At 38.7% G+C, this 15869-nt stretch overlaps 1 protein-coding gene across 1 annotated transcript; it reads right to left on the bottom strand.

Annotated features, from left to right (window-relative positions):
- Window positions 1–806: 806 nt before the first annotated feature.
- Window positions 807–15043, bottom strand: LOC135577481 (Holliday junction recognition protein-like). Its single transcript, XM_065047622.1, is given in 10 exon segments — window positions 807–872; window positions 874–2093; window positions 3022–3103; window positions 3851–3943; window positions 5120–5173; window positions 9194–9249; window positions 10557–10584; window positions 11773–11837; window positions 13363–13429; window positions 14816–15043. Coding segments are annotated over 10 exon segments (1803 nt in total). The 5' UTR covers window positions 14888–15043.
- Window positions 15044–15869: the final 826 nt, after the last annotated feature.

Raw genomic sequence — 15869 nt, 5'->3', positions numbered from 1 at the left:
GATGGAAAAACTCATGTATTATGTCACAGCTTGCCTCAGAAGAAATGACTGGGAACCTGGAAATAAGGGCTGGATTTAATATTTAAATCAACAAGTCTAATGATTTCAGTGGAACCAGGTAAAGTTTAATTGGTTCGCCTCAATTCGTTCACCTACAAAGTGTTATCATTTCAGAAGGACACCACCTTAATTAACAGGCTCACTGTCTGAGATTATTTAAACCAGTGACACAGTCCATTAAAACATAATCTATTATTGAGCATTGTATAACCACTTTCAAGGTTATTAAATATAGTGAACTTCCTCACATGATCCAGGAGACCTGATACGACTTATATTTTAGCAAATTAAAATCCCCCAAACCCCAAAGTTGTAAAACAACTCTACTGACCAAATAGCACAAGAAGTAAGCTGCCACTTGTTTAAAAAGCTTCCAGCTCTAATCTATTTTTAAGCCCTTTTCCAAATATCAAAGACTGCACAATATTATAGTTTTACAAGGTCCTTTAGTACCTGACTCTGGCAGTTGTAACTGTCAAAAATGCTGGAGTTACTGACAATGTATGGGTTCAAAAACCTCATGCTGTTGGTCTGAAGTTCAGCGTTTCTTCTGTGAGCAATCTGTTCACATTTTGTTGAAGAAAGATAACGTTCCAGTATACCTCTCAGTCACTTTACTGGTGAACAAAGAGGATCGTTTTGGAAATTCCCCAGTCTTTTAACTCTGGGAGATGCAGATAAAGTTTGAACAGGCGAGTTAACCAGAGCATTTACAGTTTCTGACATCTGTACTCCTCCATACTTCTTTAAATTTGAAGCTCTCTGAAACCCAGGAAGTTTTGGAACACCCCCACTACACAATTGCTCATAAATCCTGTCAAATTCTCTATCACACTGTGTATGGGACCTCACAGAATGACTTAAATTACTCTTCACTAATCTTCCTTTATCTTCAAGGTTCTGTGAATTTGCAAGAGATCTTGTCAATGTCAAAGGCTTTTGGATTTCTTGGGGACACAGCTTGTAGTAGAGCTTTTCAAATGCATCTTTGTATTTCTGGGGCATCTTTGAAGGACTCTGCTTTGTAGACAACAAGGAAAATAAGTGCTTGTGCTCGAAAGGAATTTGTCTTTCAGAGGTTATTTTTTCAGGATTTATGAGTAAAGTATTTGATGCTCTTGCAAGAGAACAGTTTGCAACAGGTGTAAAAGCATGACTATTGCCATAGGACCTGCAAGTAGATGAACACAACTCTGAGGTATCACCACAAGAAAAGTAATTTTTTTGAGTTTTACTCTCTTTTACCGGATGAAGTCCTGTTGACCCTGAACTGGCAGCAGACGTTATAAAACAGTATTCTGAAGGACACTGGTAAGCAAATTTTTCACTTTCTTTGCATTTTGGATTAAGTAAGACAGTAGTCTGTAACTCATCTTCAACTAGAAACGTCTCTCCCATTGCAGTTATAACATCAGGAAAAACAGTCCGTTTGGAGAATTTTGGGCCTTCTCTAGGTACTAAACTTGAGTCAGAGCAGTCCATTTTGATTTCATTTGTATCAATGTAAGAATAAGGTACCACACCAGACAACTTATTAATGGACCTCTTGTCATCACGAAGTTCTCTATTCTCATTTCCAAAAGTTTGATTCTGGATGTCTTCATGTCTACTGCTGCATATGCTAGGCTGTGCTCGCTTCAGTTTAGGAGGTCTGAACCCTCTTATTTTGACTAAGGTGACACTGAGCTTTGGTCTTCCAGAAGGGTGTCTTCTGTGCCTTAATTGTCCAAACATGTATTTTGACTCTTTTCTCCGAGTCTGCTTTGTCATGAGCCTTGTAAGTAACTCTAACATCCCTGGATACAAGTCTGCAAGAGTTACATTGCTCCAGGAGCATCCCTCATCTGCAGACTGGTATTCTTCCAAGATACTATCACACCAAGTTTTATTCAGTTCTGGGGAAGTCTGATGCCTGGGTATGGTGATTGTCTTTGTTGATATGGGAACATCAGAAAATCCTAACTGTGGAGGTCTGGATGAAGAACATTCATTTGACAATTCTACTTTCCTTCTGCAAACAGCAGCTTGGTTGCCTATTAAAAAAACCCAACCAAATTAATGACAAGACAAAACAAGAAGAAGAAAAAAAGCCCCAAATCTATTAGGGCAATTCCACTAATGTATATGACTTAGAAACAAGCCTTACTGTAATAGCATATTTCATGAAGCTTTTTTGCCAGGCTAAATGGATTATTAACATACAATCTATTAGGAAGAAAAAAATAAAAGGTTTTTCCTAACCATATTGATTTCACAGACTACAGAAGACAGAAAAAAAGAGATGTGTTGGAGCCCCTCCCCCCATCTTAAAATAGCTTGATAGATAGATAGACAGAGATCTAAAATGTTTTCATTGTAGAGGAAGACTGCTTTGCTCTTCGTGATTTCTGATCAGAAGGAACAGCCTTATCCAACAGGTTTTGTTACTCTATTTTTATATTACTTTAAAGCATTGTAGTTGGCTAGTACCAACGCAGCTTTGCTTGCCATAAAGCATGATTAACATAATGCTTTTTGTAGTTGTTAGGCTTGAAGTATTTACACCAAAATGCTATTTTAGGTTTGCATCAAGTCTGGAGAACTTCTGAAAAAAGGAAGTTTACTAGTAAAGTACCACTTTGAGTACCAGTTACCAGCCAACCCAAAGCCATTCATGACATTCCAGAAACAAAAAACTACGCTTTCATTTAATGGAGCATAATGCTTCTGAATTTTGTAACTATGCATTTTCTTTTTTCCTGGGGCTATTTAAGAAAAGCTGCTTTTATGTATACAAGTTATTTATTTTCTATTTTTTCAAACACATTTTGCCATAAGCAAAATCATGTCTGTCTTCTCTTCAAGAATCCAGTCCGTTGAACTATACTGTTGGATAAACAGTGCCTCTGTGTTTTCAATACATTAAATATTTCTAATAAATTTTAATAGAAACATGTTTTGTAACTAAAATATTTGACCAACCTCCAAAAGATTTAGCTGTACCAATCAGTTCTTGCACTGGTGAAGCTAAATGCAGACCTTTTGACGAACCTTGACATTCTCTCTGAAAAACAAACAGAAGACACAATCTAATATCCTCAATTTTTTGCACATTAGAAGTAACAACCAAACCTTATGTGTGACTTCTCCTACTCTCTCCTTAGTATAATAGGTCCTGTATAGTTATGGTCCTAAGGACCTTCATATCTTTCAGACAAGGAAGAAAATGTCTAGTCAGACTTCAGTAACAAATTTTAAGAGTTAGCAGTTTAATCTTGGAAAGGCTATTTATTTTATCAACTTCTACGTTATGTGTCATAGTTTAATCCCTTTCCCAAATATGAGAATCCATACATGGAGATATATACATATATGTGTATAAACACCTGGATAATTTATACATCCCTGGCAACTTGAGTAGGAAACAGAAGCCATACCATGTAACAGAATCCTTCGTGCCCCTAATCTCCCTTATCCCCAAACCCAAAATAAAGCTAAAACTCTCTTTTTCTCTACAACCTTCAAATTTAGGCTTTTCAGAAAACTTACTGAAGTGAGGATCAACTCACACCTCAGGGTTCAAAAAACAAAGTAGAAAAAAAAAAAAAAAATGGATATAGTCTGCACTGTTTCTTACAAGTCATTGCTGTCAGAGACCTGAGATGCTGTGATATTTATGTAATTAGCAAGCAAGAGAGGAACAATGATAGAACAGCAGAGAAGTTCTATTAGAATTCATGGTGCTGCACAGTTAGAGAGCTCTTACTTTATTCTACTTAGCTAATAACTTAGAACAGGTGAAATATGTTACCATAATCCATCCGGGAATTTTTCTAACATTGTCTTGAACTATCACATCCACTTTTACTTTCTCTTGTATTCTCCCATCACGTACATGCAGATTCTTAGTGGGGGAGGAGAAAAAACAAAAAAGTTAAATTCAAAACACAGAAGATACTGACACTGACAAACCCAAACAACATTACTTAGATTTGTTTCAAACTACTGTTATTCAGATGAGGATACCCAACCTGCATAAACTTATTTTTAATGAAGACATTTTATGCTAAAAATAGCCCAAGAGGGAATCGTATGTGAAGACATATTAAAAAAAAGAAGAGATAAATAGCTAGTTTCTTGATGCAGCAAAAAGCACACACTGCCTCAGAAGACCTACTGATAAATACAACCCCCCAAAACCCCAAACAACAAAGAAAAAAAAAAAGAAAAGAGTCCTAGTGTTAGGTTACAAAACACTGGTAATTACAGCTGCAAATCTTTATGTATATAATATTAATATTCCCTGAGTTCATATACAAATTAAGGCCTACTCTGTAATTCACCTCTATGTAAAATCTAAAAGCATTTGGTGATAAACGGCAAATGTTTTCCATCAGAGTAACTCTTGCTTTCTGAAGTGGTTTGTATTAGTTGCTGTCAGGGACATGACAATGCCTAGCACTATGCTGAACAAGCAAGGACAGTAAATTCAGTTTTCGTAATTGGTATTGGAGCAAGCAGAACACAGGATTAGTATGGCTGCACACACACAATGTGTGTTGTACTTTTCCGCATCAGTGTAACTACTCTGGGTAGCCCATAGTCTAGTTTGGGAAACAACAGCAGGATATTCCAGTCTGCTTTTGTTATGGTAGCCATTATCTCAGATTTATTTTTTTTTTAAAAAACAAAACACCATGTTACCTGTTTATGTTAGGCTCTCAGGTGAACGACCATATTTTTATAAGTTTTTTCATTTTGTGATTCATCTGGTTATTCTTTTTCCATACCTATCGTAGCCTTTCTCAGAGTTGCCTGTTCTATGCAATACATTGTATTGCTTTCTCTGGTATACTAATAATACCAAGACAAAATATTACTTCATATTGGCCTTCATGACATTATTTATTGAACCTCTCTCTTGTTATACTTGCTGAAAAAACGCATTAAAATGCAGGCTACATGGAGTCTTCTGCTGACTGCATCAACACCACAGGCATATGTAAGCTATTCAAATAATTCAATCACGTCTATTGAACATAAAATTATTCCGTTGCGTTAGACATCAGAAATTTTTTACCTGTAAGTGAATGTCTTGAAATTTTCTTTTTACTGAAACTGTATCGGTATCACTTTCTTCACCTACAATTTGAAAATAAATACTAAATAAAACCTAGTTGAACTCAAAACCAAAGCAGAAATGTTTTTAAACACACCCTGTATGACTCATTTGCTAACAGGTTTCATTTTAGAAAACTCTTTTCTACACTAAAACTGTTTATCTGTATTAACTTTCCATTTCAAGTCAAATTTAAAAGCATGGCTTATAGAGTCCTAAGTGGCATGAGTGGAACAAAGAGTGGAGATAACTTGTTTGCAACCAGTTCTTCAAGATTTACGCTAACAATTTCAGATGGGAAATATTTTCTAAGTACTGAACGGCAAGATCCACTATTAATTAAGGTATCGTTCCCACTTATTTCCTACTACATTCCTAAATTTCCCAACAAAGACAGTGAGGACCTTCTACTATGCTTCCTTTTCCTAGTTGCTTCTTGTCAAGACTGCCTTAGAACTGCCAAGGCAAGAAATAAGACAGACTTAATAATATTAAAAAGCAAGTCCAAATCTTCCAACTTAATTTTTAGGTATTCTATGTGGTATGTTTGTGAATGAAACACAATAAAGCATTTCTTTGTAGTGTATCAGACCTTCCAATTCATCACTAGCTAAAGCCTTAGTCTTTCATGACCAGAAAACATGTAGCTGCATTCTAGGTTCTCATTTCTGAAATTCCCTGGCTGTTATATCGTTGTCCCATGATCGTGTTCATCACAGGGAGGGAAAGGGGAAAGGAGAATACCCCTGAAAATGGAAAAAAAGAGTGAAAGATCTGGTTATGATACCTACGACATCGCTGCCTCTTGACACTATCCCTAAATTATCAAAAAGCGAATGAAAATATATTCCAACTAATCCCATCTTCCATTTTTGTCCCCTGTCACTGCAGTCGTCACCGAAAGCTTTGTGGACACCTGCTGCCATAGAGCTAAAATAAAGACACATATGAAAGAAACTGTATCTTTGTGGGAAACAACACAATTTCACATCATCTGGTGAAAATGTTGAGCAAACAGAGGGTCATCTTTGACAGTTTACCTGACCACAGCAGAATTGTTTTATTAGAACTGAAACCCATACTTGTCAGATTATCAAAGTTTCTTCCCACATGACTAAAAGAAAATATCACTTTATCCACAGGAAACCAGTTACCAAGCATCAATAGTGGAGGAAGCAGTGAAAATGTTAATGTTATCATCTGGAAAAGTTTCAGCCTCCAATTGCTGCTCTAACAGCTGATACTCGCTTTCTGCCATTCAGTATTCTTTATCCAGTAGAACTGGGCACAAATCTGGCACACTGCTCCCTAAACAGTCAGAAATTACTAGACTGCTATAGAAATGAGAGGTTCTTGTATAAAGGTAACTCAAGTGTCCAAGAATGGTTGACTCCATCATGTCAATTACAAGTTCTTAGAAATAGGTTGTATCATACAACAAGTTGATCTGCATACAAACTGAATATCCTTCTAGGTGTGAAACATCACAAAAGTGTAATTTTAAATATGTTTTCAATGTATTGTCAATCATACTTCAAATCACTAGAACGTTATTAGCAGAGGATCATGGCACTGCACAAAACAGAAAAAAAAAATCAAGTATCTGCTCCAGGGATCCCTGAAGTGTTTTTAAGGGCCAAAAGGGAAATTCGGGAACACCTTTGTTGCTCAAGTGCAGGAGAGAGAGAAAAAATGAAAACTTCCACCTTTCTCTCTGAAAAATTTGACCAATAATACAGGAAGTTATTTCACTGGAAATGCACTCAATACAATGTTATCTAAAAGAGATATCACTACCTAAAAGAGATATCTTACAGAAGAGTTGAACATATTAGTAGGGAGGTAACTGTAATTATTAACTTTTGACTTTGATACAATCTTCTGAACTTAAAAACACTTAGATAAATATACAACGCAGATTGAACTTTCCCCTTTCTCTCCAAATTAATTATTCTGTGATACTACCCTAACAGATACAGGGAATTGTTCAGATATCACTATAAGTTGCTGTGCTACTTCCTGTGAAACCAAAGGAGGTAGACCTAATAATTTTCCCAATTAAGGGAAGACCAATACTTTCATGTACAGGTGAGAGCTGTTTGGTTTATTTGTACCTGCTGTTGATAGGCTTTGCATACTTTCAGAACAAAAGTACTGTATAAAACCTGGAAGAAACACTGCCTTCGCTAAGAAGTGTCTCTGAATGAATACTAAAGATGGAAAAAACCTGCTAAAACTAAAATTTTAGCTAAAGCAGCTAGAAATACTCTTTTTTCTTAAGAGTTGGCATGTCCTGTTGCTAACCATTTGTATATTAAAAAAACCCAAACACACAAAAAAACAAACCAAACCGAACTCCACAAACCCCCAAACCAGAAGACCTAGGTGAATTCCATTTTTAAGTGAGGAATCCAATCCAGCATCTCTAAGAAGCTACTACATTTGGAGATAGCTGGGACTCACCAAGGCTGCTATAAATCCTCTCCAGTCTCTTCGTAGAACATTTACAAGAGGAGGAGGAGGAGGAGGAGTGGATAATCATATTATCGCACACTGCTATGAAGCTACCAGAGTCTGAACTGCATCACTCATTTATCCCATGAGTGCAAAAGACACAAAGTACACTTAAAGAAGCTAAGCTACAGACACCTCTGAAATTCATTTCCTGTATTTCACTACACGGGTTGAGAAAACACAAGGTTACATTTTCTAACTTTGCAGAAATTATTTTATCATTCAAATACATATTTGAAATTACACTCTCAAATGACAGGAGGACAAACTTCAGATGATTGCTATTTTCTGTTTTCCCTCAAGAAGGAAGCAATCATCTGCCTTGGTGACAGCTATGCGTGTGAAGCACCTAATATATACCAGAGTATTTAAACACCAGCTAACCATATTTTGCTGCAGCTGCTTTGTTCATCATTACATGCTGGTAACTGCCTAGCCATAGTTTAATTTATGCAAAACAGCAAGTTTTCATATGCACAAGAATAAAAAGATCATGAGTAATACAAGTTTCAAAAAGAAAAAAAAAATATCTAAAAAGTAAATGAAAACACCCACCTGTATCAGATGTATTCACACCAGAGGTCTCAGGAGATTCCTTAAAAGAACATTAAAGGAATTTTAAGACCTGGTAGCATAAGCTATATTAACCAGTCTGTTGTATTCAGCGCTGGTGAGGCCCCACCTTGAATACTGTGCTCAGTTTTGGGCCCCTCACTACAAGAAAAACATTGAGGTGCTAGAGAGAGTGCAGAGGAGGGTGACGAAGCTGGCGAGGGGTCTGGAGCACAAGTCTGATGAGGAGCGGCTGAGGGAACTGGGGCTGTTTAGCCTGGAGAAAAGGAGGCTGAGGGGAGACCTTATCGCTCTCTACAACCCTGAAAGGAGGCTGTTGCATGGAGTGTGTTGGTCTCTTGTCCCAGGTAACAAGTGATAGGACAAGAGGAAATGGCCTCAAGTTGTCCCAGGGGAGGTTTAGGTTGGATATTAGGAAAAAATTCTTCACAGAAAGGGTTGTCAGGCTGCCCAGGGAAGTGGTGGAGTCACCATTCCCGGAAGCATTCAAAAGATGTGTAGATGAACTTCTTAAGGACATGGTTTAGTGACAGAGTTAGGTTAATGGTTGGACACAATGATCTCGAGGGTCTTTTCCAACCAAAATGATTCTATGATTCTGCGCACCTAGCAAGTAAAGACACATGTTTCCTAAAATAATGCAACTACATGCGGGGAACTACAAAACAATTGTTTAATAAGGTATCTAAAAATTTGAAGAGCTGCAGTGGAACTGCAGCAAAATACTTTAAGGCCTCATTTTTATTTTTATTTTTTATTTTATTTTTTTTTTTCAGAAGTTCTTACTTAAGGAGAACAAAGTGATTCAATTTAGCAATGAGCAGGCCTTTAAAAATCTGTAGGTATAGTACAGGATCACCTGTTCATGATTATTTTCTCAACTTTTGAGTACATAAATACTTTTCCTAAAGAGGGTTTGTAACAGTAGACGGAATGTGGTGCCCATACCTGATGTCCCGTTGAATGTCCATCCTCAAAATCACTGTTATCTTGCTTTGACATTTCTTAGCATGCACAGGAGGAACAAAATAATTCTATTTCAGTTTGAGAAGACACAGACCAATATTATACCCAAACTCATTAATTGATCATTTGTATATACTCTTACTTGGAAAAATATTTAACATTGACATTTTGCAAATGGAGAACTTACATAGGACTGATACAAAGAGCAGATAAGTGACAGAACAATGTTCTAGTCAAATACAGCATGATTGAATGCATGTGACTTAAATAACAAAAATAGGACACGTGCTAAGCAGCTATGTTTACCCTACTCAAGACTGTCACTAAACAAAGGGTTCACTGCTGGATGCTTACTTTACGACTTTTACCACAGATTGTAACCAGTCATTTTTTGTAGTTTTCAGACCCTTCGGCATATATTTTCTAAAAGCTGGAGGCAAAGGCCTGGACCACCTGAATCTTTTTATATCAGACCCTTCCCAGCTCAACGTTTTAATTATACGCTGATTCAAAGTATACCTGAAGCCTGTGTGGAAAACCTTTTTGGTAGGATTATAGAGAGACAGAGACACTAGATTGTGTTTTGTCCTCAGATGTTCAGCTAAGGGTTTCTTAGATGAATGTCATGAAATAAGCAACACCAAAAAAAAGAAAAAAAAAGACTGCAAAGCCTTAAGAAAATCAAGCCAAACATATCTGTGCTGTACTACACATCAGCTTTCCCCCCCAATCATTTATTCCAGTAAAAACTTGTATTTTATTGGAACATACAGGACCTTTTCAGAACAATGAGAAAATCTTCATATGGCATACAACACCCTAAGTAGTATCAGAATTACACTTAGCTGTGCAGTCTTGATTTGACTTTCATCGTGATACTTGGTCTCTAATGAACCTTTTCCTGCAGGCAGCCTGATTCATTCAGTATAAAGAATAATCTGCTAAATTTTTGATAGTTCATCATGCAACTTAATGAGATTCTTTTAACACTCATTTTTTGATATGCCTGCTTATCTAATTATTTCAAAAAGTTAGCAACTTCCAAATCTCTCCACTTGAACATCCATGTAACTTAGGGCTGGAATTTTCAGATTCAATGAACATCTGCTGAAACTGACATATACAACAACAAGCTATTATTTTAAACAACTTGTGATGACACCAATATCAATTATAATGTATTTACTGAGGCTATGAATTATGAACATTATTGGTTTTGTGTGGTTCCCCCCACAAAAAACAGTGAGTATCCTAGAGAGTTTGGCATAAAACCAGGATGTCTTCTATTAAGTCAAGACTCTTTGGATAAGATAATCTATGGCACTTATTTTCTTAAACACTTTACCTGCATTCCTTTCACTTCCTCTGTTACACTGCAATTAGAAACAGGAAAAGAAGAAACATCAGAAGAATATTAGAATAGTAATTAATGGATGCCTTTGTTTACTTTGGTACATCTCACAACTAGGCACTTCCTAAATAATAATTCCGTTTCCATCAGGTTTCCCACGGCCTGATCAGAAAAGCCACAAATACTATACATGTTAAAAGTTACCTGATCACTTACTTCTTGTCATACTATTGCTGTTAAAATCGCTACAACGATGTAAGCTTTAGCTACCTTGGCCCAGGCTAAGACAGATAATTCCTCTTACAGTCCTTAATGTATTTAGTCTGTAAAGTTGTGCAGCAAGGATTAGTAGATGATGCACAAGGTATTACCCAGGAGCGGAAAAGGAAAGGGAAATACAGCCCCTTTACTCTCTCCATTAGCTACTCTCTTGTTTCCCAAGACTGAATTTTACCCCTTGTCCCCTCACTCTGTGGGGTTCAAAACAGCTTCTGTGTTAATTACCAAGGCACACCACATAACTTAGCATTTTAGGCAGATATTAGGAACGTAGCAACAAGGTGACTTTTGGCAGTTACGGCAGAAACACTGAGATTTAGAATAAATTCACTGTTGAGTTCTTACGAGGGAGTTCAGGAAATAGTAAAAGAAGTAACTGCTTGTTTAATGTAAGTACTCAGAATAAAAAAATACAGATCACACAACAGTAATGGCTTTAGTCTGGCAAAGACAGCAAGTGCTGAGACTGCAAAGATACTTTAATTACTGTAGCATTATTTTGCAGGGAAAAAAAACAAAAAAATCTAATGATGAAACCAGTAAAACCTTTGGAATTGAAGAGCTGATTACCTGAACCAAGATAAATTGATTCAATACTTGTTAACTTCAATGACAGTGTTCTGATGAGATCCAAAAGTACACATTCCCATCAGCCAGGACGTAAAAAAAAAAAAACATATTTATTTTTTCCAGGTTTACTAGTGGTGCTTAGCACTGGTAAATGGTCATCTATTTTTGTCTGTCTCATCTGACAGTCTTAACCAATTTATCCTAAACCCCTATTTTAAGTCAGATGTTGAATTAATTGATTAATACCTCTTGCAAATATAATATGGCACAGCAAGATTTGAATTTATTCCTATAGATATTATATATTAAGGAAAAAGAAACATTACTACAAACTGCATAGTAGGACTACATTAATAGCTACCTCAACTACTTCCTCCTGCCATTTTCTAAGGTCCTCGGTTGACACATCCTCCCATGATTTTGGTCCTAGAAATAACAAGAGTGATCAGTATAAACACAGCTTTTCTTATAGCACTATATATACTCAGTATCATTCTAACAAACATAAACATTTAGGAAGAACATATTACATAGTAACAACACATTATCAAATCTGAACACCCTCCAAAAAAATTGTAGAAGCAAAAACTCGCAGGTAAACAAGCCAAGAGAAAATTGTAATTCTAAGTTAATTGAGAAGTCAGGCAAAACAACAACAAAATCACATGCTAAGTCTAACAACACTAAGCTAAAATCCAAGGAGCATTACAGCCGCACATGCCATGAAGAGGGGGAAAAAAAAGCAAAATATTTTACGCTTATAATTTTATTGAATGCATGCTGACTACATGGTTTCTGACGTTAGTTAAAGCCATAGTTAAGGCTTGACAGGACTGAGATCCATATTAATTCCATAGTGAATAGAGGTTAGTAAACCAAAAGTATAAGCCAGCCTTTACAATTCAATGGTTGTGAATTACAGTGCTGTATGCCACCCTCTCCTTCTCTTGATGGACAACGTATACAAAATGCTATGAAATGCAAGTTTCCCAGTCTATAAAAGCCTTTAAAAGGTAAATCATATTTGGTGCAATGATTAGATAAGGCTTGGTACTGTGGTAGTACATCACGTGTAGGTGTGGTAAGTTCTGCTTTACAAGAATTGATAAAGTGACTTACGAAACATAATTATCACTTCAGTGATAATAAAAACTGGTAGAACATTTCATTTCCCTGTAAAGCCACCAAGACGCTAAGTCATAAGTCCTACTAAAACCCCAAGCAAAGTATTTTAGAACAACAGGGTTTTTTTTTTCCCCAATAAACTCTCCATAAGCCTTGTCAACTCTATAACGGATCAACGTTTATAATGAAACACTGGAAAAATATGACATAGCACAATGTGGTACAGATTTATGCTAACCACTGAAACATTCAATGAAAAGTTAAAGAGACTATCCACCCAGTTCCCCCTGGCATTTGACATAAGAGAAACTTATCAGAGCAGCTTTCAGAATACTAAGCAGAAAGGAAATTACACAGTCCATTCATGTGTATCAACTTCCTGCCAATACCTCCATTCACAGAATCACGGAATGTGAGGGATTGGAAAGAACCTCAAAAGATCATCTAGTCCAATCCCCCTGCCGGAGCAGGAACACCTAGATGAGGTTACACAGGAAGGTGTCATTCCTTTGTTTCCTCTCAGTCTTCTTCACTTTGATCCTTCTTCTTACAAGTCATCTAAATATTAACCATTGTTATCCTGAACTTCACTAATAACTCTTTTCTGTTGTCTAAAACAGAGCACGCAATAGACCAAAATGGTGCATATAAAGAAAATCTCCAGGTATTACATGCATGCCTCAAAGTTTACATATGAAAGGCCACACCAAAGTGTACAAAATTCAGCATCTTCTGCCATCAAATGTTATATAACTTCCACCAGTTGCATGCTTGACTAAGTATAAATACACAGCACGTAAATATTGAAGCTTTACGAAGTTCTTACCGTCAGGCGTACTGTAAGTGAGAGTTTCCATGGAGATAAGTAAATCATCTTCAAAAGGATGATTATACTAAATAAAAAGGACCATTAAAGATTAGAATAAATGCTTGCAGTGATGTTTTTAACATGCATTTTAAGTATTGTTTTTACACAATTTTGTTTTGACCAAAACATGAAATTATCCACATGCTGCTCTATTGGCTGAAATTAGCAATCTCAAAACTTTAATTCCTAGAAAAAACACACATATTTTAAGCATATGTATGAGTTGTTCAATCTCAAGGCATAAGCCAGTTGCTGACAAAATGAGGCTTCAGCGAGTTTTCAAAAATGGTTAAGTTACTTAATTACAGAGCTTCTAAACTCCCTCTGTCGTAACTGGAAGCAGCCACTTACCAGAGACCTACTGGTGATGACATATGAAAATGTCATCCAGTCTAATGCGAGATGAGGAAAACATTCTAGAAACAGAGTCTTGTGGCTTTTTTTTAAGTTGTTGGAAACCATTGCTGAGGTACTAACAGGCTAACTCCTGTTCTTACCTCTGCTGTCAGAGTGGTTCCAAAGAATGTTTATTGATATGGTAATAGGTGCTTTGTATATAAATATGGCCTTATATATAAATATATATATATATATATATAGCCTTATGCCAGCACCTAGACATTAACACAAACCATTTATCTGAACTGCAAAGCTGACATCCCTGAATAAATACGTGCATCTCTGGATGGAGGTGTATGGTTCTCACATCTTTAGCAGAAAATAGCTCTGAAGTAAGGAGGATTTGTGGAGGGAGTTTCATTTCTGTCTGTAATTTTTTTGAAAATACCTCATCTAATACTAGCTAAAATGGATTAAAGGCACTACAAAGACAACTCGGACTTCTAAGTTCAAAAAAAAAACTGGCAATCCCTGATGTAAGTGTTACTCACGCCAAAGCTCAGCACAAACTGCGAAGCTGCATGAGGCCCCGGGTGACTGCTGCTTTCAGCAGCCAGGAAAAACGGGAGCTTGTGACACCAGAAGTAACTAATTGACAAAGAGAGTTCAGTGCCAGTTACTGCAAATCAGCACACGGAAAGAAAAATGAACTTGTCGGCACTAACAGAGCAGGACTTAAGAGGTGGCCAGGGAGGATCAGAGTGGAGAGCCCGGCCACCGCACCAGGCGAGGCGGGCAGGGAGGGCCGCGCTTCCCGGCAGCCTGCCAGAGGCGGACAGAGGGACGCACAAGGGCGGCCAGGCCCCGCCGCACACCATTTCGGCAAAAGGGACCTTAGAAGCGCACGGTGCTCCTCAGACAGGCAGGGGCGAGGCCGGGCGGCAGCAGCCTGAAGGTCGCGCCGCTGACAGAGCGTCCCCACCAAGCCCGCCTCAGGACGGCGACGGAAACAAAAAGCCGCTGCCAACGGCTCCCGCCATCCAACGTCCGCGGCGTCGCGCGCGGCCCTCACCCTCTCCAAGATGCTGTTGATGGTGGCCATGAAGCGGGCGTTGCTCCGACGCAGGGACTCCTCCAGGGACATGGCGCACGGGCTGGGCTCCTCCGCAGCGCTGCGGGAATGACAGCGGCCGCTCCGCACACGCACCCAGCCGTGCGCGTTTGCTCACCTCGACCCCAACCCGACTTCCACCGCCGTCAGACACTCCCACCCCGCCCCACGCCAATTCAAATTGCGCACCGACTCGCCCCCTCCGCCTCTACCCCACCTCTGACTGGGTCTCGCACAGGCGCCGCAGCCCATCCGAGTACGCGGCCAGGAGCGCTTCTTATTCTGATTGGCTGCTAGAGCTCCTATTGGCCGCGGGGTCAGGCGCAGGCGCAGCCCGCCGAACTCTGTGCTTGGGTTGGGGGGCGGTGGCGGCCCCGGCCTTGTGGCTGTTTCCCGACTGCTGGCTCCTCCTGTTGGGTGGGTCCTGGAGCCGTGGCCCGCCTGCGGGCTGTAGCCGCTGCTTAGTGGTCGTGGGCCGTGTGGGGTTGGGTGCTCTGAGGAGAGCTCTGCCAGCGGGAACGCTGCTGGGGTGAACGTGGGCCCCGCGGGTGGCCACTGTGAAAGCGGGTGCCGAGACAAGGAAATTCTGCTTTGCCTTCAAGGTGGTGCCCTGCCATTGGCAAAAGGCCAATATTTAAAAAAGAAGACCATGAGCCACTTCATGTAAAACTGTTTGTTTGTTTGTTTGTTTTGAGTTTGGTTTTTTTGTTTGTTTGTTTGTTTTAATCAAGGCTTAGCCGGGGCTCCCTGGATCTGCAGGCTGTGCTGCCCCCCAGCTGGGGAGCGGTATGGACCGGGCAATCACAGAATCACAGAATGTCCTGTGATCCACAAGGATCATAGAGTGCAATTCCTATTGAAATAAATAACTTACGCTTTTTCTATGGATAAAAAAAACCCCATTTAATCCAATTCTTTGTATTCCTTAAACACGTGTTCATTAGAGCATAAGCAAAACAGCGCTGGGTGCACGGGGGATTCGCTCCGCCCAACACGCACACCTTTAAACAATAAG

The sequence above is a fragment of the Columba livia genome (assembly GCF_036013475.1).
Source record: "Columba livia isolate bColLiv1 breed racing homer chromosome W unlocalized genomic scaffold, bColLiv1.pat.W.v2 SUPER_W_unloc_4, whole genome shotgun sequence".
Lineage (NCBI taxonomy): Eukaryota > Metazoa > Chordata > Aves > Columbiformes > Columbidae > Columba > Columba livia.
This window is presented reverse-complemented; position numbering and strand designations above follow the sequence as displayed.